This window comes from Acanthopagrus latus, chromosome 14 (genome assembly GCF_904848185.1).
Source record: "Acanthopagrus latus isolate v.2019 chromosome 14, fAcaLat1.1, whole genome shotgun sequence".
NCBI lineage: Eukaryota > Metazoa > Chordata > Actinopteri > Spariformes > Sparidae > Acanthopagrus > Acanthopagrus latus.
The window spans coordinates 15,014,065-15,039,643 of NC_051052.1; the positions used below are offsets into that span (position 1 = coordinate 15,014,065).

At 40.3% G+C, this 25,579-nt stretch overlaps 3 protein-coding genes and 1 long non-coding RNA gene across 8 annotated transcripts in view; 2 read left to right on the plus strand and 2 right to left on the minus strand.

The window, feature by feature from the left end:
* Positions 1 to 413: 413 nt before the first annotated feature.
* Positions 414 to 17,848, minus strand: LOC119032899. Its single transcript, XR_005079080.1, has 3 exons — positions 17,735 to 17,848; positions 786 to 939; positions 414 to 643 (listed from the first exon to the last, which is right to left on the minus strand). It is a non-coding gene; the product is annotated as an uncharacterized LOC119032899 (long non-coding RNA).
* Positions 10,717 to 15,061, plus strand: LOC119032896 (leptin-B-like). 5 transcript variants are annotated; one of them, XM_037122519.1, is made up of 4 exons: positions 10,782 to 12,391; positions 13,361 to 13,541; positions 13,721 to 13,877; positions 13,964 to 15,060. In XM_037122519.1, exons 3-4 carry the CDS (start codon positions 13,722 to 13,724, stop codon positions 14,276 to 14,278), a joined length of 471 nt encoding a protein of 156 aa, XP_036978414.1. In that variant the 5' UTR covers positions 10,782 to 12,391; positions 13,361 to 13,541; position 13,721; the 3' UTR covers positions 14,279 to 15,060. The 5 variants fall into 5 exon arrangements, with proteins under 5 accessions (XP_036978413.1, XP_036978417.1, XP_036978414.1 ...); XM_037122520.1 differs by having other exon boundaries at positions 10,782 to 11,858; XM_037122521.1 differs by having other exon boundaries at positions 10,782 to 11,767.
* Positions 17,849 to 18,129: 281 nt separating the features above from the next.
* On the minus strand, positions 18,130 to 22,127 carry LOC119032843. Its single transcript, XM_037122449.1, has 3 exons — positions 21,967 to 22,127; positions 19,561 to 20,207; positions 18,130 to 18,805 (listed from the first exon to the last, which is right to left on the minus strand). Exons 1-3 carry the CDS (start codon positions 21,990 to 21,992, stop codon positions 18,444 to 18,446), a joined length of 1,035 nt encoding a protein of 344 aa, XP_036978344.1. The 5' UTR covers positions 21,993 to 22,127; the 3' UTR covers positions 18,130 to 18,443.
* LOC119032839 (proline rich transmembrane protein 4) overlaps positions 22,013 to 25,579 on the plus strand; it is a 33,388-nt gene continuing 29,821 nt past the window's right edge. Inside the window, exon 1 of the mRNA XM_037122428.1 lies at positions 22,013 to 22,182. The gene's annotated coding sequence lies outside the window, so the exon portion shown is untranslated. The remainder of the gene's footprint in view (positions 22,183 to 25,579) is intronic.

Consider the following 25,579-nt stretch of genomic DNA (forward strand, 5'->3'; position numbering starts at 1 on the left):
TGTGTGTGTGTGTGTGTGTGTGTGTGTGTGTGTGTGTGTGTGTGTTTGGGGGGGGTGGGGGAGGGCAGTCGTGCGCCTGGAGAAGAAGAGGAAGAAGCAGAAGAAGAAGAAGAAGAAGAAGTAACCTTACTTCTGTTAGTAGAATAGCGAGAATTATAGCGCGCGCACACACACACACACACACACACACATACGTTGCCCACTCGCGAGGCTTTCTCACCGGCAACAAGTGCCAATTCATGCACCAGGCTGCACCCCCCTCCTCCACTCCACCGCTCCCCACTCCCCTCCAAAAACATCACACACACACATTGATCGCTGTTTTTATTGCATTTATCAGTTTGGAGTTTTCCTTTTTTACCACTTTCCCTCCTCCTCCACCTCCTCCTCCACCTCCCCTCCTCCTCTTTTCCACAAACTGGGCTCCCAGACTCCAGCGCAGGGCGTTCACCACCACCACGACAGCCGGAGCTGGTTCCAGCACCACGGACAGCTCTCGGTGTGTGTTTCAGGACCTCTGGAGAGCGGCGCTGCCTCCATCCATCCATCTTTCCATCCATCCACCCCCCGCTCTGGAGGAACTTCTACGTTGAGGGGCCTTTTTGTTTTGCGGAAGACACAACCACGTGCACGCAAATAACGTCTTTTGAATCCAACAGCCGAGCACGGGACAGTGTAGGACACATTTAGAGAAAGAGCACAAGGGGATGTGACACTTTTTTTCTCCTCCTTCTCCCTCCCCCAGTTATGACGCATGTGGTGAGGTAAGTGTGGCAGATGCCTACGTGTGCAGATGGTCCAGTCCGCCGGTCCCTATCCGCCCCGGCTGCTTGACGTAACAGAGCCACATCCAGGCGCAGGGCCCGCATCAGTCGGCCAGATGTGGTCATGTGTGCCGCTGCGCACGCCTCCTCCGGTACACACGCACCACAAAGGCCCCTTTAAAAAAATAAATAAATAAAAAAAAACAAAAATCTTTTACAATAATAAATAAATAAAAACCTTTTATGAACTTGTTCTTTACTGGAGCATGAAATTTCAGGATGTAGGCCTGCACATACACATAGAGTGGATCTACACTCACAGTTGAGCTGAGTGTCTGATGCAGGATTCTGGATTTATGCTTTGAGCTGTAACTTTCAAGACATTTGTTTTTATTTATCTGCAGGGACTGCATGTGTTGAATACCTGCCCCCCGATCTCACACTCCCCTGCTCTGATGCAAAAGCATCCCAGAAACTCAAATATCAGGAACATGCACATTTGTCTATGGGACATCTGCATCCTAAATCCAGAGACTGTGCATGAACACACCTTCAGCAGGGCTCTAATGGACAACAGAAGACATAAATGTGACGGGAGTGAGGAACTGTGGTCAAATAGCATCTAAAATGTGACCGATGAGATCAAAAATACACCTCGGCTGAGATACATACACTTTGGTTAAAAAGAATGATTTAGGCCCTGGAGCTTTTGCTTTGCAGGCATTTATTTTATCACAAGGGTGTGGCATGGAGTGGCGCTGAGAGAGGCAGCCAGGCGTTTTGCGTTTTCTGCTGTCTTCTTCTTCTTCTTCTTCTTCTTCTTCTCACAGTAAGGTGCAGTGTCTGGCTCATGATGGTGGAACGCGGTTGTGGCGACCGAACACTGGTTCTCCTTCTCCCTGGCGTCGGTTTCTCAAAAAAGATTCAGATCTAGCCGGGAGATTAGCTCACCAGATCTGCAGCTGTAATCAGCTTTTCAGCACCTGTGATCAGGGGAGATGTAGATCTGCGGTTGAGTTTGGCGTACTTTTATTCATAATGATGGCTGTAACTTGGTCTGCGAGGTCTGACGAGGCAGAAGCTGATGTCTGGAAACATCTGGGCAGATCTCTGAGATTTGTGCTGCTTGAGTTTTGGAGACTAGAAGCTGGAAATGATACTTTTGGACACATTAGTCTGTGGGTGTGAAACAGTTCATCCAGTTCCTGTTGCATCTTGTGCAGTTTTCCTCATTGACTGTGAATTTTGGCACCTAAATTTCAAACCGTGAGCGTGATTTTTTTTTTAATTTATTTTTTTTATGGTGGACTGAATGAAATCATTCGGAGTGTGTTTCAGGTGGTGAAGCAGGTTCGAGGGATTTGTTTGTTCTCCAAAGCAACAGTCTTATAAGTTGATGTAGTCTTTAATATTAGGGACAGAAAACATTCAAGCTGTATTTCAGTGTTCCGAGCAACCAAATTCAAAGGAAGCTGATGTTTGTGGGGCTGTTCTGGGTGAGATTGTTTTCTGTAATGTAAGGAAAGCTGAGGGCCTTGGATGTGGTGGTGATGGAGAGCAGTTTGTGTCACATCATGAGGGTTTAACATTAAAGGAAAAGACAACACTGTCTTCTTCTTTATCATTATGATGTGGGACTCCTGGCCAACACTGAAGAAATTTTTAATCAGGTGAAAAGAAGCGATGGAGATGCTCAGGTGTACCCTGATGGCTGAACGCTGTTTCGGCATGCTCAAAATGAGAAAGGGACTGATTTTTCCTACAAGATGTCTTCTAACGTGAACACATCTTGACACATTTCTGCAGGTTTTGGAAGAGAGAGCAGAAGATGGACTTAAATTTGTCAGGAAAGAGCCCTCGAATTATTAAATCTGCTGCTTGTGTCATCTTTGAGATTTTTTTTGTTCGTCTGGTAATCAGTCATTGAGGGAAGAACACGCTTGATTCATTAGAGGCAGTTTTTAAGGTCTCATCCGGATTCTGAACATGACGAGCACGTCCATGTCGTTTCACTGCTTAATTTTACTCATTGCAGAAGCAGACAAACTTGAATACATTTAAAGAAGTTTGTAAAAAATGACCCCAAAATGGCGTAAAATGCAACTTCCCATGATCAAAGTTGATCTTGAAGTGTAAAGTCATGTTAATTTTTCTTCTTTCCTGAAACTCTTCAGCATGAAGGTACTGTAAAGGTCATCAGCCCGGTCAACAGAATAAAATGTTGGCATTGTACACTTCTGCAAAACACAGATATGTTAAATGTATACATTTTATTCATACTACACGGGGACCACGTTTTTATCAACAAAAGCAGGATTTTACACCAAAATGTCATCTTCTCCAAACCTAAACCAAGTATTTTTTGTGCTTAAGTGTAACCAGACCTGAAGCACAGTGCTGTCCTGATACAAAGATGACAACTGACACATACAGATATGTAAAGTTTCAACATATCTGTGGTTTGCAGGAACATACGATGCCAGCTGCTGATGGTTTGAGGTTAGACACTGAAACTCAACATCATCTCCAGCTTCTTTAGTTTCTGCACATGTACCTGACACCCATCTAAAACCTCCTAAAAGTTGCTTCCTATCAGCCAGAGAGGCTTTATTAACAGCAGTTCGGTTGTACATCATTTTGCTGCCGAGGTGCTTAATAGCGTTCAGATTAACGAGGGTCTCCTGACGAACTAGACTGTCTTTTGTTGGAGTTATGACCAAAATCCCACTGTGAATCAGATCCCTGATCAGCTTCATGTAATCAACCACAGATCGCACCGTGTGTGTGCTGGAAACAAACAGGAAGCTGCTGTCAAGACCCACAGTCAAACTTGTGACATCATCCCGTTTATCGTTTGATGAGGAGGATGCATGAAGTTGGCTAATTAATGCTGACGGTGATGCTGCATTTATTATGATGTAGCAGAACTGACAGCATCTGTACGTTGTGTTCCATCACTGTTGATCATCATCACCTATCATCCCTCGGCCTTACAGCATCACATACACATGTGTAACAATATAACAACGATAAATCCCACTTTTTTTGTGTTTTTGGGACATTTGTTAAAGGAAAGGATCACCCAAAAGTGAAAATCCAATCGTTATCTACTCACTCTCATGCAGATGGAACGTTTTGTAGTCTGCAAAACTTTTCTGGAGCTTCACAGCAAGCTGGTGCAGCAGTCTTTTAAACAGCTGAAATGGATGGGGACTTGTTTTAAAATGATCAAAAAATGATAGAAAATGGCTCCATTAAGCTCGTACAGCGTAATCAAAGTCTCTGGAAGCCCTGTTATCTCACATTAAATTGAAAAGATGTTATTTACACTCTTTTTCAAGCTGAAATCTTCAGTGTAGCTGCTAGGCTAAAAGTGTTAGCTTGCATCCCATCTCAGATCAGTTTCAGATCTCACTTGGATTATGCTGGATGAGCTTTAAGGCACAATTTCACGTATTTCCGGTTGTTTTTAACATTTTCGAACAAGTCTACATCAACCTTTTGAGAATGCTGCAACGCTCTGTTGCTGTGAATCTCCAGAAATGTTTCGTGGACTTCGGAACTTCAACCAACTTTCAGTCAGCATAAGGGTGAGCAGAGTGGATTTTCATTTAAGGGCAAACTTTTTCTTTAAGAAAACAGCAAGAGATGTTTTTGTGGATGACACCCACTGGGCTCTCTGTGCATGGATGATGGATGAATGGTGTTTAACAGGAGGAATAGTTCAAACTCTTTGAGACAGATGGGAACTCGTGTCAAAAAAGAGGAGATTCAGTCAAAAGTGAGGCGTCCCAATAGGGAACCAAAAGCCTTTTCCAGAAGATTCAGTTGTTTATGAAAGATTGTGGATCCAGACGACCAGGAACAGAGTTAACTGGTTTCATCTGTGGTTCACTTGTATCGTGTTGTGATGTTGTGGTTTTGACATATTTTCTGTTGATAACACTTCACCATGTGAGTGGTGTCCAGAAGTTTCCATCCACATTGTACACTACCTGCTTCCGAAAGCCCTCCTGATGGCCTTCATTCTTTCTACAGATGCTGACGAGATCACCTCAAGAGGATAACGTCAAATTATCTGTCCTTTGTGGGTCTTTTTGCGGTCTGGGCTTGCTGTTCCTAAGGCAGTAGCCAGGAAGCCCTTACCCCAAAAAGTATCTGCACTGGATTCTGGCATCGGAAGCAGACATCGCCTTTCATTCTCCCCCGACGGGGCTGTGAGTATCTCTCATCCACGCGTAGTGCTCGGAAAAGATCAGTGGAAATCTGAGATTGTCAAAGGCTTGATCACAGTTGGGTTGTGAAACACAAGAATCAGATTTTTTTTTTTTTGAAACAGGAAGTGTTTGAAAAACAGAGCACAGGATGTGGCAGAACATATGTCTTAACCAGAGGAAGGCAACCTGAGAAAAATCCGATGGCAGACTCTTGTTACAGAAAGAAAAAGACAGCTCACACAGCAGCTTCACTCACAATGATGTCAGATCGAAAAGCTACACTTCCTTTAGTTCCCTTATATTGGAATTAACATCCAAGAAAACACTTGCAGTATTTAATTTCACAGTGCAGATACATTCTGTAGTGTGTCCACACTAAAAACTGCAAGTTTATAAGAGCTTTCTCTTCCATCTCTTAACTTTAACTCATTCGGCAAATAGCACAGTCATTGTATTGTATTTAGGCTCGGGGAGTAACGGAATACATGTGAAAGGATGATGTTCTCAGGGTAGAAGAAAGGGTGACTGTCAGTTACAGTTACAGAAAAAAAGGATGTAGATCAAGATTAAATTACAGATATATTCAATAAAAAAGAGTATTACTAACAGGATTACAAGTTGAAAAGGAAGAAGAATGACATTTTAGTCTGTAACCATGAATGTGAGCACATGACAACACTTCATGAGTCTCACACAGCATCACTGTGGAGTCTGTGGGAACTTTATTTACATATATTTGGTATAGAGGTTATCTAACGTAACACAAATCAAGTTACATTACTTTAATATTATGATGTTCAGATTGGGATGCTGACATTTTTATTAAAAGGTACCTAGCAACTGTGTCGGAATATATTCTTATAAGTATTACAACACAGGAGCAGGTGCAGACTAAACAATGTGATGAGTTATTGAAGGCTTGAAACGATCCAGATGTGGATTTTGTGAACAGATATTGTTTTGAGATATTTTTTTATATTTCACGGCTTTTTACCTCCCAAGGAAAATTGTACAGTCATCATGTTATTTACTCCTTCATGTATGGTTGAAGCACCTCGTTCTGTACCATGAAAAGTTAAAGTTGTTTTTTTTTTGTCAAATTATGACAAAAATCATTTCACTTTTTCGTCATCTCTGGTATGTGGATAACTGGATATAACTGGATGAACAGAATGTCGCAGAATTCCAGAGAAATTCCAAAAATCCAATCAGTAGACAATATTTTGTTTTTTCTTCTGGTTTCTTGAAGTACATTTCATTACAAAGCTTATATTTTGAGATTATTTACTTGTCAAATACACACAATGTCATATCCTATAGGAGTTTCCGGTTCATGACATAATTATAAACGTACGTATATTGTACACAGGTCAGTTGTTTATAGAATTACCTCCCTACACAACATAAATAGGATGCACTCAGCGAACAAATGAGCTGAGGGAAAATGTACGTGTAGCTCCAAGCCTTTGACGCACTGTGTTACATAAACATGATTATTTATCCAAACCCAGGAGCCTTCACAATGTGCTTTCCGTACGTCAGAACCCGAGGCGGTTTCCGTCCACTGACGAGAACACTTCACTTACGCTAATCGGATAACTTCATCACTCAGGGAGCGTTTATATTGTTGTGTACGTACTGTACGTACAGCACAGGCACATGTGACGCTGCTGAATGTTGGAAGATGTGTAGCATCTCTTATTAAAAAGTATTTATTTCCATCTGGTTACACAAGTTTATGTTAAACTAAACATTAGTCTGACTGTTAACAAACAGTGTAACGCTTTATGAAGTATTTATTAGAGGTGCACTATGTAGTTAAATCAGAAGATCTTCATTTACTCATTTTTTAAACAAAATAAATAAACAAACTCTTTGTTTTCGTCAATGAATAAACAAACTGACCTTAAAGGACAACACAGTTTCATACTGTTTTATGATGATCATGACCTTTTTTATGCTTGTTTATTCAGTTTTGGAAAAAACAGATATTTTGGAATTTCTTCTGCAAAACTACAGAGTGCCCCTTTAAGACACTGTTTATTGTAAGGGTGACATTGTTATTTATAATACTTCGTAACTGTTTAAGTAATTCTGTGTAGTTCATCTATAAATGTTATTTTGCTGGCCATGATGAAGTTGCAATTGACATTTATAAACCTTTACAGCTGCTTAATAAAAGGTTTGTAAAGCATTTCATTGTTAGTTAACAGTTAAATAACCATTAACTAATGCTTAATTGACAGCAATTTTACCACTTTCTTTAAATGATTATTATAAAGTGATGTTGTGTTTGTGTGATCACCCATGTTTACGTTTTATTTTATTCAAATTCACTCCTCTTCAAAGCGACTGCTGCCATTAACATGTTTAGTGAGCTGGACTTTTTCTCATTAGTGTCATGAGCTGTTATTTCTTTCTATCCTTCTCTGTTTATAATCCATCTATAGCTTGATATTTGTATTCTAGGAAGTCCAAGTGTAATATCCCCGGTTTCCTCTTCAAGAGTATCTCTGATTCTGAAATAAAATCAAGATAAAATGCTGTACCGTCTTTGTGTCTTTCCAATATATTGTAACCGATATAAACATTCCTATGATAAATATTTAACAATTTTTAAACTTTTTTGTGCAGTTTCTGAAGGTAAACATTTCACCGCATGACCAACCCTACACAAATGAAGTAATAATGCAGTTATAACTCATAAAATAAATAGATTAACTGTTATTTCTAAAACTCTTCTAAGGAATTGTTTCACATTAAAGTATCAGTGAAGCTGAACATAAATCTGCCTCCTTAAAGATCGAGTAAAGAAACACTACAGCTGCTGGAGTGATTCGAAAAAGATCAATGCACTGACTAGTTAAAGGTCAAATTGGGGGGCAGCATATTACCAGGGTAACAACTAACTGCTTCTAGCTGTAGCTGACTTAACTAGTTAGCTCAGTTAGCTGTGCAGCTAGTGGCAGTCTGGACTGACAGCTCAGGAGTGTTTACACCGCTAGCACACGAGTTTCAGGACTGATACAGGACAGGGCTAGCATGCTAACTTCAGTAAATATCTCTGTAATAAAATACATAGACATTGTGATGTCAAAAGTGTTAATTCATCACATTCTGTTGGTATCTTTAGTTCAGTTTGTGAATGTTTTCAACTAAGATTCTTGCATATTGCACCTGTAAGTCTGTAAGTGGAGAACCAAAGTAGAAAATAGAAAAGAAAATGTTTGAACAAATTAGCATCCGGGGTCGTGGACGAAAAGGTGCTCTGTTAGTTTATCTCTGTGTATCTGATCATGGAAAAAATCTCTGTTTTGCTTCAGTTAAAACATCTTTATAAAAATAAATCTGGAAGTAAATTTGATTTGATAGTCCAACATCAGCTCCAACTAATCCAGCACTACACCACTGACTCTTCCTGCCTCGTGGTCGCCTACAGTATCACACGGTCTAATAAGGGTGACGCGTTTTCCGGTAGACCGGGCCTCTGCGTCCACTAATTGACCTAAAAAATCTCCGACTGACCTTCAGATCGGAGCTAGCAATCCCCCAGTTAAATCACAGTCGCCGTGGCCTAGCGATTTGTGTGTCATGCATCGCCGTGGGATATAGGGCAGTGCCTCATCTGTGTCATCAGATAGGGACGTGGGTTGGTGGATGCACATTTGCTCCCTTCCTACTTGTAATGAAGTAATTTGTAACCATGGTCCAAAAGATAACTGAAATTGATTTATTTCTTTTTTACTCATACAGACTTCCAGTATCTTTTGCTCCATGTTATGTGAAACAATATAATGTTTGGAAAGAAGAAGTAGGTTTGTGTGTATTTTCATTACTTGCAGCTGAAGATCTACTGTGATTTAATAACGTTTGGCCTTAAATGTGTGATTTCTTTGAGGTGTTACATCAGGCGATCATTTCAGGCTCGCTCTCAAGTAAAATGAATATGAAAGGAGGGAATGTCATGCAGAGTTGAGACACACACTCCTTCATTGAATCTCTGGGTGTGTGCAGCTCTCCAGAGGATGTTTGGTGAACTGCAACCAGTGGCACACTGTGCAGCTCCATCACAAAACACAGCTGATTTGGTTTTCACAGGTCCCAGCTGGAAACTTAACAGGTGAACAGCTGGTTTTACCCCATCAGATAATCAATCTCGTACCGGAAAGCCTCCTCCTTGTGACGCATTCACATCAAAGGTTACAGTAAATTGTGTGAGAGATGAATAATACTGTCTCATTTGCTGTAACAAAATATGCCGTCATGTTTGCTATTCATGGCTCTCTGCCTTTTCTAAGATCTGTTCTGTGTTTTGGTGCTCAGTCTTGGTGTTTTTGCCAAGCGCTGTCAACTGTTTTCAACTCGGTGACGTGATTACATTTAATTGCCTGAAGACCAATAATAAAAAGAGAAGTGACATGAGTCGACAGAGCAGAAAATAAATCGTTTTCCAGTCATTCTGCTGGCAGGACGGGGTGAAATACCGGGTGTTCACGCAGGTCACCGGAGATGAGGTTTCATCACTTCCGAGAGCAACCACTTGTTTTTAGCAACATTAATTGGTACGCTCGTCATTTTCTCTGACTTTAAAATGAGAAACATGTATAAGGGGACGAGCAAATGCTATGTTTTTTGCATTTAGGTAGCTAGAAAGACAATTTAACTGGATTACTGCATTGATGTGGTGTTGGAATAGTCTGAAAAATCTGTTCCCGGCTGGAAAAATTCACATGAATGCCCACTCAAGATGGAACAACTTGGAATCTATCATATATGGAGGACTTTCACAAATTAACACTTTATTTCACTGGTTAGTGATTGTTCTAACACATATTCAAACAGCTATGGACATGTTGTAAGCAAAGCTGAAATGTGCCGTTAGGCCACACTGAGGAGCACGTGAATGCAGGGTCAGTTTCTAGCTAATGTGTTTTAGCTTGTTAGCTGAACTGAGAGCTTGGTATCTAGCTAATATGTCATTAGCTTAGCCAAGTTAAATACTCAGTGCCTGACTAACATGTTAGCTTGTTGTCATATCGAGGTTCAAGTAGCTATCAACACGTTCGTTAAACACCCTGAACAATAAAAAACAACACACCTTCACAGGGACGACTGGAGGAGCATCTACATGCTAAAAAGCTGATGTTTAGCAAGTAACCAAATATTTACCAGGTTTTCTCTTTTAGTTTAGCCTGTTAGCATGCTAACGCTTTTGAAGTACCAGTAAATATGAAGTGCAGCTGAGGTTAAAGGGAATGTTGTTCCTTTAAATTCAAATTGTGAACTTTTTAAGTGTAAAGGACTACCCAAATACTTAGACTTTATTTGAGGGGTGTAATAATGTTTATAAATTCCATGGCAATCCATCTGAAAGTTGTAAAGATACCCACGTCAACCTGGTGGTGGTACTAGAGGAAAACTTATGGGGTTACCAAAGCCATTTTTCATCCTGCGGGATCGCGACTGTCTGTGATGGCCCAACTGGCATTGCCATCCATAGAGCCATGGCACTGATGTGGTCGAGACATCCACCGCAGCCGACACGTGGCTGCAAATTACTTCATTTTTATCGATTGATATGTTTTTCTGAGGTTGCGAGGTTTCAGGGAAAACACACAGCTGTCTGACAGTTCCCTTCAACTTCACTGTCCAATCACTCTCATTCCTTCGTGATGTGTATTAAACCACAACTGTTTCCTGTGCCGCCAAGTCATACACCGTTTGTTCCCAGTGGTTCCCTAAAAGCATAGAAGGGGTGTGTGCGCCATGTCAGCTTACTGGAACTGACTAAATCCCTTATTCCAAGAAGTTGCTCCTCCTCTTGAGCCCCCTGTTTTTGTTTTTTTTTTGCCTCCTTGTATCATGCACTTCAGAGGCAAAGTATTTCCATCTGCGTCACATTATATTCCTCAAACAAAAGATGGTGAGTGCAGCCAGCCAGACTGGATGAAAAGCAGATTTCATGTTTTGGCGCGCTCCCGTTACATGATTATGTTAACAAACTGTTGAGAGTAATAGAATGTCTGGAAATCTCATGCTACTGAGTTGGCGAATCTGTAATGTGGTCTCAATTAGCAGGGAGGTTCGAAGGGGAGGCAACAAGGAAAAGTTTACTGGAGTAGTTCACAGGTCAGTGACAGAGAAATACAATTAATCCACTGTCTCACTTGTAGTTATTAGGAAACAAATATAAACTCTCATCTTTTTGGGGATTAAGAAGCAAAATACCATCAGAAACTCACTAAAAGGACATTTTCTGGGCCACATCATTACACTCTTGTTAGTGTTTTTAATCCACCTTTAAATGTCGGTCACTTTTTTTTTTTCCCCTTGCACTCGGAGCTAAAAAAAAAGTCAGCAGTAAACTTAGCCAATGGTTCCACCACCTCAATAAATTTATCAGTCACAGAAACAGGTCAGCACATTAAGTGTAACATGACGTGAAGGCGACTGAACCTGCTCAGCACATCGAGACAGGAGTATGTGTCGCTACAGCTTCTCCACGGTAACCAGAAGTAAACATAGCAGCAAAAGTTGTGACTAGAAGTTTTAATTGCCAACAAGAGCGTCTTAAAGACAGGTTAGCCACCTGACTGGAGGAATCTGCATACGCAAGTGTGTTTTGGAATTTACGAGAGGCATCCAAAACATGTCTTTATTGTCTTTGTGCCCACAAGAAGAAAACAAAAATTCAAGTGTGTTCAAGTGCAACTCTGAGGAGCCTCTCACCCAGGAAACAGCCAAGACTTGGATGTCGGACACTGGCATACTTAGCCTCCTTTCGAGGTAATTTCTGTGGCATCAACACACAGCAGGTGAACACCTACAGGTCAGCCAGGGGAAAGTGAGTGCATTAAGAGCAAGCTACACCCACAGGGTAAGAGCCTTTGTCCAATTAAGAGGCCTTGCATAGCCTATTGCATGACACAGGCATGAAGCAGCCTTTCTAGCATTAAGACTGCTCAATCTGGGCCAAAAAGATGGTGACCGAAAAGAAAGAAGTGTTAAATCACCACAATTGGCTCGTTGCAACATGTTAACCTGTTCGCTTTTAAACAAGCCAAATAAATAAGCAAACAAGTGTTGAGTTCAGCTAACATACTAACGACATGTCAGCTAGACACTGAGTATTCATTGTAGCTAACAAGCTAACATCTTATTATCACTATATTAATTTGCCCAATCCAATCATTTATTAAAAATTCCTGTAAAATTAACAACAATACCATAAACCTCAGCTGCACTTTGTGTTCAGAGGTACTTGCGAAGTGTTAGCATGCATACAGGCTAAACTAAAGGCGTGAACCTGGTAGATATTACTTGCTAAGTGCTGCTAACTACAAGCTCAAAGCGCCACTATCATGGCTGTATACTCTCACCCTGCATCCAGGTGCTACTCAAATTTTCCAGGTAAGAAACATCTTCACAACATTTTAGCTGGCAGGGAGCATTTAGCTTAGCAAAGAAGCTTACAAAAAGTTAGCTGGACACTGAGTATCCAGCTTAGCTAAAAAGGTACCAACACATAAGCAACATCCTGCACATTCAGCTACCACCACTTTAGCTAGACACTAAATATTCCTCTCAAATAGCAACTTAACTACACTTTAGCGAGCAATGAGTATCTGGCTTAGCTAACTAGCTAGGAATTCTGTTGTTGGTCACAAAAAGGGAGCTCAAACTGCAGAAACACTGCATCAGCGTTCAAGGAACAATGCTGCAGTGGAACAAAAATGGAGAATGTGGTCTACTCTCTTTCACACAGTAATTACATACAAACACACAAAAGTTTAGTGACAGGAGCATTAGGCCTTGAGAAACACCTCCGGAAAAAAACATCACAGTTTACGAACTGTCCGTGTGCCGTCATTATGTTTTCTTTTTTTAACTTCCCGTTGCCACTTTTGTCTCTAACAACAACAATAAACATGTGGAAGACGTCATAGGCACCACGTTCCAGCATAGACAATTATTTAGGCCCACATTCCAGGTATGTCTTAAGAATAAAGGACACATGTACAAAAAATCCAGATGATGACTCACTGCCTTTATTCTATATCACAAAATGGCATATACATGTTTCTCATGTTTCTACATACACATACTCCGTCTTTCTTTTCATCTCCAGTCGCAAAAATGGGTATTAGTGGGTTTCCGCTGCTACAATCTACCTACACATTCACATTTTCCATCACGCCTTGTTAACATTGAAATAATTATTTTTTTTTTTTCAAATGGCTTATATCACACGCATGCATTTGGTGAAATCCCCTCACTGGGGAAAACAAACCGTCAAAAAGCACACGTCACTTCCAAGAGACTGAGTCAGATTATTGTAATTTATCTTTCTTTTTAATTGTGAAAACATGTCTTTCACAGTCGGAGAATGTTGATAAGTCAACCTGCGGTGGTCAGGGTCAGGTTTGAATCGGGGAGGGAGGAGGAGAAGGGGCAGAGGCAAACCTCAGGTTCAGAGCAGACTATTTAAATGGGTGGGTGAAACCTACGAGGAGGCACTTGACACATCTCTTTGTCACCAGAAGCACAGCCAAAAACACAGGTAAGCCTAAATATACTTTACATTATATATGAGCAATAAAAACAATACAAGTAATGTGCTGCCTCTACATTTGAAGGGGAAAATAAGATATTTCTTTGCAAAAAAATCTCTGTAATTGTGCAGATTCTGTGTTATGTTGTGATTCATGTAATTCATTTTTGTATTATTTGTTTTTCTAGGATGAAGATCCTTCCAGCCGTTCTCTTTGTCTCCCTGGTGGTGGCCCACGGCTGCTCGAGCCTTCCCAAGAGGAGTGACTCCATCAGAAATACCATTAGGAGCATAACTAACATTGCTCAGACAACCCTCGTCCACATCAGGATACTAAGGGCAAAGGTATGCACAGTGTTGATGTACGTGGTGGAAACAGTTAAAGCAACCTCCTGATATAAAAGTTCACAAGTTCCTCCTCTCTTCCTCAGTTGCCTGTCGCTCCACAGATAGAATTCAGCGCTCCCTCCATTAACGGACTAACTAACATCAGCTACAACCTCGCACTTCTGGACAACGAGCTGAGGAGCCCAGAATCCCTCAATCAGATCCAGGCTGACGTCTCCAGCTTGGAGGGACTGGTGCGCTCCCTCGCCGTCACGATGAACTGTCCCGTCAACGACAAACCCAGAGGAGAGGTCGGCAACAGCTCGTTCCCCGACACTCACCTCTACCTGACTCTGGCGAAGGTGCAGAGCTACCTGGACAAGTTTCTTCTCAACAAGGACAAACTCAAGGTCTGCTGAGAACTCCATCACCCAAGTATGCAGAAGCTTATTTGCACAAATAGCTCACTTTGTAATTTAAAATTTGCACAAACTATATTTTTGGACGATAAGTCTCCCTGTAACTCTTTCTCAAACAATAATGCTCTTCTGCCGGCTGCTAAACATTAAGCATGTGATGCAATAAGCTTTGAAGGTAATTATTTTAAGCTTTTGACAAAGTCAGAGTTGAGAGTCTGAGAATTATATTTTAAATGTTTGGATATTGATATATATATTAAAAAAAAAAAAACTGAACAGATATAGCGACATGTTTCCATCTGTTGGTATTTCATTGAGTGATTTTTTTTTAGGGAAAGTATTGGTGAGTGTGAAACATGGGATGCAGAAGCATTAAGCGTATGATCACTTGGATTTTAAAATCTTCACATGAATTTATTTGCTGTATTAAACTTTTAAATAAAGATTTTAGACAATATTTATTTCCGGGACTTTTTATTTCTATTCTTTAGTAATAGTTTTGAAAGAACTGTATGAAAATAGTTAAACCCTCAAAGTCAAGGCATTTTTAACCTGCTGCAGAAAATTACACCACTGGAGGAAATACAAATTGTAAATAACAACTACATTTTAAATGATGATACGACACACTTTCTAAATCTAAAACTGTTAATGAGCTAACAAAAATATAAATTAAGCAATTTAAATCTGTGGGGTTTTTTTGCAACAAAGACACTATAAGTTTAATTACAGGGAAACGGGACATTATGCAAAACACCTAATTTAATGTAAATAAAATATGGTGTTATGTCATGGAAGTGTACAGAATGTGATAAATGGAATAATAATAATAATAATAATAATAATAATAATAATAATAATAATAATAATAATAATGTTTTGAAAACAAAAGTCAGCAAAATCTAACAAAGAGTATTTTTACTCAAAACATTTTCTTTAAATTTTGCATTACAATAGTGACCATATTCAACCACTAAGATTTACACCCTTCTACTTCATTTATTTAGAAATGCTATTATTTTCAGTATGTCACTTTTTAGGATATATTTTCAGTGAGCAATGGATGAAAAGAAAAAAAGTTCTACAAAAGTGGGATTTGTGATGCAACAAACAAAGCAAAATGCTCGAAGCAAGAATAAATAACAGTAATAATAACAGTAATAATAATAATAATAATAAAAAAAAATACAAAAAATGATAATAGTGGAAAGAGAGGCAAACAGCGCAGTCCTGTGACACACACACACACACACACATACACAGACCAACACACAGCTGTAACGTGTTCCAGCACACTGAACAGCTCATCCTTACAGACGTATGTGAGTCGTGCAGTGAAACACAGAGAGTGCTAAAAGTTTTTAACATACGAGCGCAGACAGTGACTGAACTTTTATGTATAATATATTTGTGCTATAATTCAGTGGTAATATTCTTCAACATTAATTTAAACATTAATTTAGAAAGAAGCATCTTTCATGTTACACACAGGGTATATAGTTCATACAGAATCTAGGAGGAAAAAAGCAATTATTAGATTTTATACACATATGATATATACTAAATAAAAGGTTGCTTTTTTTGTTGTGTTCTTCCCGGTGTTTCAGGGGGAAATTAAACCAAACTTGCTCATGTTACTCGTGACTTAAACTTTCAGCATTTTATTGTATCGGTGAGAAACCATGATGAAAAAGAGCAAAAAAGCTGCAACTCATAACTCAAAGCGAAGGTTTTCTCTGTTGTTTTCCTCTACATTAATACGTTTTTTGTGTTTTTCCTCAAGCATACTAAACACACGGTTGTGTATGCTGCACAGATTGTGAAACTTGCTTTGCGATTTTGGACTGTTTAAAATAAACTGGCTTAAGTGGAAAAGTAACGGGGTGCTTGTTATTGATTTAAATGCAATAATCAATCACTGATGGCAGATCATGATTTTCCTTTTTAGGCACCCCGATTTACAGCAAAAAATTATCCAAACTTGATAAACCCCCGAGGAAAATGTTGATTAAAGAATGGAAAAAGAAAAAAAAAATGATTTGGTTAAATGGTGACTTGAGGGTTAATCTAAAGATTGCTCTTTACTGTTTCCCCAGAAAGGACAGGGGCCGCCGGTCGGGAAACTAACAAAGCACTCCACAAATCAGAAACAGGCGCAAAGCAAACTGGTCACTTGGTGGTGGTGGCGGGAATAAAATTAACCCCATTAGGTGGACGAACAAAAAACCCAAAGGTGAAGTGGGAGTCACTGATCGGGGGAAAAAAAAAGAAAAAAGAAAAAGAGCCAACTGATAGTAAAAACACACATCCAGCCTGAGCAGGGGAACTGCAGCCTCCTTATATAGTCTCCCAGCTGACTGATTGCAGGGAAAACATGAATCACAGGTGGACCCAATAGCTCCTGATTACCTGTGACCTAGATCCTGAGAAATCCCTGTTCACGTCAGGACTGTGGGGAATCTCTGACTTCTCACTATATCTTTTTCCTTTTCTTAAAGCCGACGTCTTCCTCAGTTATCTGCACCTCGTTCTTTCTGGGATTAAAAAATGAGACTGATCCAACTTTCTATCCTCTCCCCTATCAGGCGTCTCTCCCAGCTATAATATTTTCAGAATTTATGTTGTAATATACAGTTTTAACTTTGGGTTTCTAGACAGTTACAAATACACATATTATTAGTTTACATACTAATATGAGGGGTGAAAGTAAATAATTGCAACAACTTTGGGTGCTACTTTTGGTATTTTTTCATGTCTGTAGTTTTTTTCCTACTTCAGTAAGCATTACATTGTGTAATCAGGGTTGGTAGGGTTACTTTTAAAATGTATTTCGGCGCCACTACTAGTTAAAAAATGTATTCAGTGATCCAAGTCTCCCAGTATGAGAGTAATGTAACTACTTTTAGATTACTCCAATCCCAAACATGCACAAAAAGTATCTATAAGATGACTTTCTGTGTGTTACCTACAAGTATATCAAATTTGGAAAAGTGGAAACACCAACTTATACTCTGTGTTTAAGTGTAGTGAACATGTTGTACTTTTACTTCAGCATTTTTTTTAATAACAGTAGTTCTACTTGTAATTGAGTAACCTGCTTGTACTATGACGTATTCATCCCAGTGTCAGATATAAATCATCTATACAGATGCAATACCAAGTTTGTCCAGCAGATGTCGACGTTTTGCACCAAGACGTTAAGCTATTTCTCTACAATATGGCTCATAATGAAGTTCTCTAGAGAACAGTGTTCCTCTATAGATCACTATTTAACATTAAAAATATATGATTATGCACTTTCCTCTGCCCCTTTTTACCCAGTTTACTTAACTGCTACAAACCCTGTGTTCTTATGTCCCAGTTCTCGTATCTACAGAGTACTGTCCACACCACTCTTTGTGTCAAACCACAACACAGGATCAGGTCGCATATCACTGCAACAAGCTGTTTACTTACCCTTATTTTCCAGTCCCTCCTTGCCTCTAGCTGCCCTACATACTGCCTGATCAAAATGGTTTGCTGCCTGACTGGTTCACCCTCCTGAACAGAGCTGCAACGATGGTCTATGGAAAGAAAATGAAATGCATCTCATTTTGACAATCATTTGATCATCATGTCCATTTTTCCAGCTGAACGTCAGAAATGACAAATCGGACAAAAGAAGCAATTTGAATATGTCACCTTAGAGACTAAATGATTAAAAGTAGACTATGTAGTCTAGGAGAAGAAAAACTACATAGTGCCCTTTTAATCATGAAAATAATCTCTCCTTGAATCGTGTGTAAATCTGTTGTAAATAATTTATATCCATTGGTGCTTTTCAGACAAATAATTACAGCAAAAACAAAACAAACGAGCTACAAACAGTTTTATTACACATGATGTGCAGTTTCCAGATCTCTGGATCGAGTGCAGTAACAGTTCAGAAACAGCTTTCGTGTAAATCAAGCAGCAGATAACATAAATATAACTTTTTTTTTTCCTTTTTTTTAAATAATGCATACAATTTCAACAAAGTCAAACAATTAAGAGTCCTTAAAAGAGGGTTAGGATAAGTCTTTGTCATGTTTACCCTGTTAATAATGCCAAAGCAGCAAAATAAAACTATCAAGGTGCATTCTTTTTTAAATCATAAAGACTATTTACAGTTTCAGACCTCAACAATTTACATTTTTGCTCTGAGGGAGCAAACAGGCAGCGAGTTCAGGTATTTCTCCAGGGTACATAGGTAGTCCTCCGGGTGGCATCGCATGTGTGCTGCGTGTGTCGACTCCTTCCACTTCTTGCACACCACAGTCAGGCCCCTCCTCCTCCAGCGGTCAATAATCTTGTCCATGACAGCCTGGTCGCACATGACGTCGTTGACGCTGGAGAAGAAGAGGGCCGGCGCAGTGATTGGGCTGTTGGTGAACAGATGGATGCCGGCGTCGTAGAGGTCTGCTGTCTGGGTTTTGAAGATCCAGAAGTAAACCATGGCAGTGTTTTTGATGAAGCGCTCAAAACGAGGAAGCAGGGTCCTGCCAAGGCCTGACGAACGACAAGACAGAAGATTTATATTTTATAATTAAGAGTACAATTACAACTTAAATTTATATTTGTCTTGCTTCTATTTCAAAGACATTCATACTGTAAGTTTTGGAACTACAGCTCTGGGGATGTTAACAGGAAGTAAAAGTTTGCATGGATTTAGTGAGTTACGCTGTGGGCTACTTATTAAGCCTGGTGCCATTAAAAGTTTGCCAAATTAGCCATCAGCAGTTCCTGTTTGCACTGTAGCCATGAATGAACATGAACTATCAATGGGTTACTTTATTACAGAAGAAAACTAAAAAATGTAATGACTCTCAAGGAAGTTCTGCACTTCTACAGATGTTTTTGTAATCAAGAACAAAATGATTCATCGATGTTGAAACTGTCAGCTGCAGCCCCACAGTGGATTCATTAATTCATTTTGTCACAGAATAATTCTTTGCACAATTTATCAAGATAATAAACAAAAAAAAATGATCTAGTGTGATGATCTGCAGCTTTTTTTATTGGGTTTTTGTATTGGACTGTTTTCTGTTGCTTGTTGTGGGTATTTTTCAATATTCTGGAACACTTAATCCTTTAATAAACTAATGAATGTGTAAACTGCAGATACTCTCCTAAGGGAAGTTAAAGACAAGCTGCCACAAATTCTTCTCCTGACTCCTGACAAACTGGAGCAGTGGGTCAGCGGGCGGATGAATTATTTAAAGATCAGACACAAAAGTAACCTGAGCTGGATCGCTCGCTCTCACCTATCGCCATGTGCTCCAGGCTGCCAGCCACCAAGCTGTCATAGATTTGCCCTATCACCCTCTGTGCCAGTTCTGCATGTTGTTTCTGTCGCCGAGCAATGTGGCTGAGTATCTGGGTGAAGGAGTAGCCACCGATGGAGGAGGCGTGCACCAGCACCGCCCTCCCTGAAAACCGAGGCTCCTCTAAAACCTTTAAAACCTCCAAGCCGTAGCTGAGCCCCCATCGAGGCCACAGGAAGTGCATTATGTTGCTCTGGACCCAGAGGACATCCATGCCGCGGTCCAGGTAAAGGTCCCTGTACTTGGCAACTGCCCCTGGCTGTGCACCGAGCCAGGAGAAGAAAACAAGAAGGGGACGAGCAGCAGAGACAGAATCTGATTGGTGTTGGGGGGAGGCAGCTGTGTGTGAAGGCGAATCTGAGAGATACGGAGAGGAAGAGGAGTCATCACTGAGGGGCTGAGATGAGGATAATGGGGGGCGGATGTGGCGAAGATCAGTGGATGTTTGAGATTCTTTGGCAGCACATAATGTTTTGTCTTCTGCTGCTGAGACCGGAGTGTAATAGTACGTTATGCGACTGCTGATCCTCTTGGCGATGAACCTCCCATCACTGACTTGTTCTGATGTGGGGGTAGTCTTGAAGAGGCTGGAAGAAAACCCAAACCAGAGTCAGTTTTAAAAAATGAGTCATTACCACAGGCAGTCACGTTCTTGGTCCAGAAGTTAATGGTTCTATTCTGGGCCACTGATGTAATAAGTTATTGTTTTATCTTAATACCTTACATGCCTAATTATTAAAAATGACATGCTGGAATGTGCCACTGTAAGCAGAGCAGTATTTTCAGCTGGTTATAACCAACTTACTCAACTGTTCTAATTCTGGGCAGTGTATTGGAAGAACGATGAAAGGAGCATTATAGTTTCTAATCTACTTTGAGTAAACGCATGTTTTTTTTTTGTTTTTCAAGCATCTTGTTGGATTAGGAACAGCTTTATCTTTTTACGATATTTCTTCAATGAATGAAAGCTGCTTTGGTCACCTTCTTTATGTCGGATTTAATTGTATTAATGCTCAGAGCACGACACATGAAACAAAGGTCAGCTCATTATGCAAACCCTGTGGAATAACTTCTCTTTTTATTCAGAGGATATGTTTTTGTTTTTCTATCGCCATACTTCCTCTTGCTTCATTATCTGACCTGATCTGTTGCAAATGAGAATGAGCGAGCGCCGTCCCTCAGAGGCACCTTTGTTTCTGTGTTTCACTCTCACTTCATGTCCCGTCTGTTAACCTCCAAACAGGCCTGTCATTGTTATGCACAACACATGTTCCCTTCTGCCACACAGTACATTCACTTTATGTACAATTATGTGGTACTTTACATGAGCGTTTGCATTTTAAGCTACTTATACTTCCACTTCGCCACATCTTGGAGGCAAATACTGTACTTCATTTATCACTACATTTAAGTGATAAATTTAGTGACTACTTACTTTGCAAATTACAGATTTTCACTGTCAAACAGATTTTAAAAATAATCCTAAAAGTGTTAACTATCAGAATCAATAATCAACCCAGCTAATAATCAGTAAACCCAGAGAATACGATATAGACATACATGTAAATATATGAATAATTTACTTTCTAGTTCTTTCTAGTCTAAGTAATCCCATAAAGACGTTAAAACATGATTATTCATGTGCCATTACTTATGCGACATCTTCACAGTGGAAATATAATTATTATCAGAGTCCTATGCATCAATACAGTGTATTACTTGCCTGTGAAACATCCTTCTTTACATTAATATATAATATGTAGTATCACTGTAACGTTACACAGAGACAACAAAGATAAACTGTTGTATTGTGCTTGATTATACGATTGTACACACAGCTTCCTTTGACCATCTCTACAATGTAAAGTTTCATATTTGACATTACTTTATATTTCATCTTGTGTCCTATATTAACTCAATGGGGAAACTATTGTAGCCTACATGTTTAAAGTCTCTTGTTCTTGACCACTGAACATGGCTTCAATACAATAACAGTGACGCTGATTGTACCTGTCATGCGTGACAAATGCCTCTAAATTAAGATCTGAGAGGGGTGAAGGGGTTGATAAACCGTCACGTTTATCACTGGCGTCTTCATTAAAAAATAAAAAAAAATAAATATAAAAGCTCTGATAAATGAAGCTGGGCTGTGGAGCACCTTATGTCGCCGCACTTTGCTCCCAACGGTCTGAAACAATTTAGGAGTCCACGGTCCCGCTTGTCAAAATGAGAGTGCAGCACATCTCGAACCCCCCCATTTTGTTAATCTCTACGCGGCTTCTGCTCAACTGTTCACACACAAGCACAAGCGATATTATCACAGCGACATGTCGTGTGTGTTGTTACCTTATGGAGGCCGGCAGGTTTCCCATTTTTTGGTGGAAAAAGGAAATGTGTGAGGGCGCCCCGGTCCTCTCTGCCACGGCACTGGCTGCTCTGAGTGATGACTTCTTCTTATTCTTCTTCTTCGTCTACTGCTTTAACTGGGTTTTGGCGGTTGGCAAACAAAATGGCGCATCACCGCCGCCAGCTGGTACGGAGGTCGGGCCAGGACACGAAAAGGTAATAAAATACACTAATAGTAATAATAATTGAGAACACGGAAATCAGTTTTTTTCCTCATTTGATAACAAAGCAAAAAGCACACTGTGAGTTAACTGATTTGTACAACAAACTGTATTATTAAAAGAGTTGCAATGACAATCTGTATCATTTTGGAGTTGCATCTATCTTGTTGATCGAAGTGATCCATGTTATGAAGAGTTGAGGCCAAGGTTATAGATAACACAGGGTCTGCACAGAGAATGACTCCTGTAGGGAAACATGAGATTGTTAGATGATGTACATGTTGCTCTTTTATTTGCTTGCACGCACAATGATGTCCTTGGGAGAATAAAAAGTCGCATTTAGAAGCACGAGTTTTGAACGAAAAGGTCAGAGCTGCTAAAGAACATGAATTATGAGATGAGCTCGAGACAGTGAGTGATGAGGAAGCCTGTATGCGCCAATAATGAAATCCACACTATATTTGGAAAAAACTATATGATGTAGCCTACTGTAAATGTGAAATTCTTCATCCTTTTCTGGGCAACTGGTTGCAGAGTAACAGCACTCCGCTGACTGTGATTTGTCAAACAGAGAAGGTCCTTGTTCAAGCTTCAGTAAGGTAACCACCACAGTAACTGTACTATACTAATACTCTGTTACAACTAAAAGTACTAGTTTGAAACAGCTTCTTAATCTCCCCGAAAGAGAGGAGTAAAACACCTGCTTGTATTAATAAGAAGTGTGTCCTGTTGTTACTGATCTACTTTTCAAATGCTCAAGCCCTAGGTAAGAGGGAGCACATTTCAGCAAGGGAACAGACTTTGACACAACACTGGTGCTCTCCATTGAGTGAATGCCCGTCTGTTCACTATTGTTAACTCATTTTTTTTATCACCCTCCCTCCTCACCTTTATTGCCTCCTCCAACAGCAGGGCTATTTATCAGTGTACAGTCATTGTTGTACAGTTGTACCACCATTACCTGTGGACAGTGACTGGGAAAAACAATTCCTCTTCCTGGTTTGGTTATGCAATTTTAACACAATCTTTATCATATACAGTGTCATTTTCTTAAGCATTTCAGAAAAGTATAATGTTATTGGGTTACATTTATTGATGGTCCAGGTGGTAAGTGGGGAGCTGATTTCAATTACTGTGAATAAACATTCTGCTTGGTAGAATTTATTACATTTTGTACCACCTGGATCTGGATCTAGTAAGCAGCTGTGATATAATAAACTAATTAACTGTAAATTTACCATTTATTTATGATGGCTATAAAGTGTTAGCTAGAGAGGAATGGAAAAGCAGTTCATTAAACATATCATTTATGACTTGACTCGTCACATGGCAATAAAGAGTAGGTTAATATCACAGCTTAAGGAGAGTTGATCCCTGGATCTGCTATTTATAGACCAAAAGGACCTCCTGGACAGAACAAGCCATTGCAGTCACGAGAACACAGTGAAATCGCACTGAGCTGCCACTTCATCTAAATGTGGAAACATTAGAAGGTCACGTAGGCTGTTTGATATGACCTACTAATCAAATAACTGCAAGGCATTTTGGTGCCACAAGATGGAGCCAGAGACTAACACCGGCCCTGTTGACATAGCGAAGTCATGTTCTTCAATATGTGGAGCACTTTAGTTAGGGTTTGCTTGATTTGATTACATTTGATGCCTCCTAAAGTGACTCAGACCTCATAAAGTACATTCATGCTCTCATTTTGCAGTATAATTAGCCTACCTTTTTTTCCCCCTCAAGCTATACAGGCTTATGTAAGATGTGACCCTGCTGGATGTGTTCGTCATTATTACAAATTTTAAGATCATCAGCTGGATTTAAAGTAAATGTATGTGGTTGTTACTAAAACTTGGGTCAGCAGAGTTTTGAACTCTGAACTGGTGCTTCCTGCAGTGGTTGAACACTGACATATCTGATTTATGTTAGTCGCAGTGAGCGTACACATTTTTTCGTTGTGGCTTTAAACCACCAAAAATCAGTGTCAGTTCGTCTCAGTGTGGCTCGCTGCAAATGTGAGCCGTGGCTGTCATGACGGTGGCGGTGACAGTCGTGATCAGGTCTTTCCATTCTTTCACACACGGGCAGCACAGGCAGTTTTAGGTCATCAGATGCTCTCCTTCTTTCTCTTTTCCTTTTTTTTCCGCTCTGTCCCTCGATGCATTTTCCGCTGTCACTTCACTTGCACCTTCCCCCTACACACACACACACACACACACACACACAAACACACACAAACACACACACACACACAGCCTTTTATTTTCCAGTGCCTCTGTTTTATGTTTGACCTTCAGTAAGAGTGCCTAGTATAACACCAGAATATTTGGGGCCTTGTTAGAATTAAAGGAGCGTATGTTATGAAAATGCCTGTATAAAACCTGCTTGTGATCTCGTTTGGAGATAGAAAACTGGGAAACAACTGTGAAACTGTGGCACAGAATTACGTTATCCAGGTTTTTGATCTGCTGTCTGCTGTCAAAGGAAGGACAACCCTCAACCCTAAATTAGCAGTTGGCCACCCTGATTGCCTGTAGTCATGTTTTTAATGACTGTAGTCCAATGTTCACTGTTCTTTTAGCTCAGTTTTTGTGTCCCTGAAGCAAATATCTGGCTTTTCAACTGCTAATTGCTCCGCCGTGTTCAGCAGCTAGTTGCTAACTTTGTCAAAACAATGAGCTGAAAGATGCTAAAACACATTTAAGAGCTGCAGACCCTTTAGACATTTGAACAGTTTTTACTATAAAAACTTGTAGCGGTCCAGCTTTAGTTTACGCGTTTTGGCCGACAAGTTTATCTCGTGTCCATATGTGTGTGTGAGTGAGAGAGAGAGTGTGTGCAACAGAAAAAGCCTGAGACTTTCTGTGCCCGCTCAGCATGATCACTTTCAGGCTCAGTCAGGCGGAAAAATGTTTGAGTCCCACAAAAACATAACCCTCAGCCCCTCGGCCATGCGTCTGCGCTACCCTCAACACTAGCTGCCCCTCTCTGTCCCCATCGTATGTCAACCTCTCAAAACAACCCCCCCTCCCTTTCCTCGTCCCTGCTGATTTTCTATACATCCCCCACATCAAATCTCTCCCACCCAGGAAAAGAAAGCCTCCATCACTCTCTTTAAAAACTCCAAAGCCCTCTCACCAGTCTTCCCCTCTCAGCACCTAGGACCCCCCCCCCCCTTATTGCCACTGCACAAACCCCCGGCCTTTCCTCTTTGCATTGTTTCACCGCGGCCCCTATTGTCCGAGCAAAAAAGAGAGTGCTGGGAGGGCCGGGAGGGACAGAGAAGGAAAAAAAAAGGAGGGGAGAGAGGGGAGAATGTGCCCTCTCTGTTCTCTGGGCAGGACGGGTCCACCCACATCAGGGTGTGGAAATTCCGTTGCCGCTTCCTG

Excerpts from the sequence above, each read along its gene's own strand:
- LOC119032843 (XM_037122449.1), bottom strand. The coding sequence starts at position 21,992 with ATGGGAAACCTGCCGGCCTCCATAAG. Across the intron at positions 20,208-21,966 it reads AACCTGCCGGCCTCCATAAG|CCTCTTCAAGACTACCCCCA; the intron begins GTAACAACACAC and ends GTTTTCTTCCAG. Across the intron at positions 18,806-19,560 it reads CCTGGAGCACATGGCGATAG|GCCTTGGCAGGACCCTGCTT; the intron begins GTGAGAGCGAGC and ends GTCGTTCGTCAG.
- LOC119032896 (XM_037122518.1), top strand. The coding sequence starts at position 11,631 with ATGTCTTTATTGTCTTTGTGCCCACAAGAAGAAAACAAAAATTCAAGT. Across the intron at positions 11,768-13,720 it reads ATACTTAGCCTCCTTTCGAG|GATGAAGATCCTTCCAGCCG; the intron begins GTAATTTCTGTG and ends TTGTTTTTCTAG. Across the intron at positions 13,878-13,963 it reads TCAGGATACTAAGGGCAAAG|TTGCCTGTCGCTCCACAGAT; the intron begins GTATGCACAGTG and ends TCTCTTCCTCAG.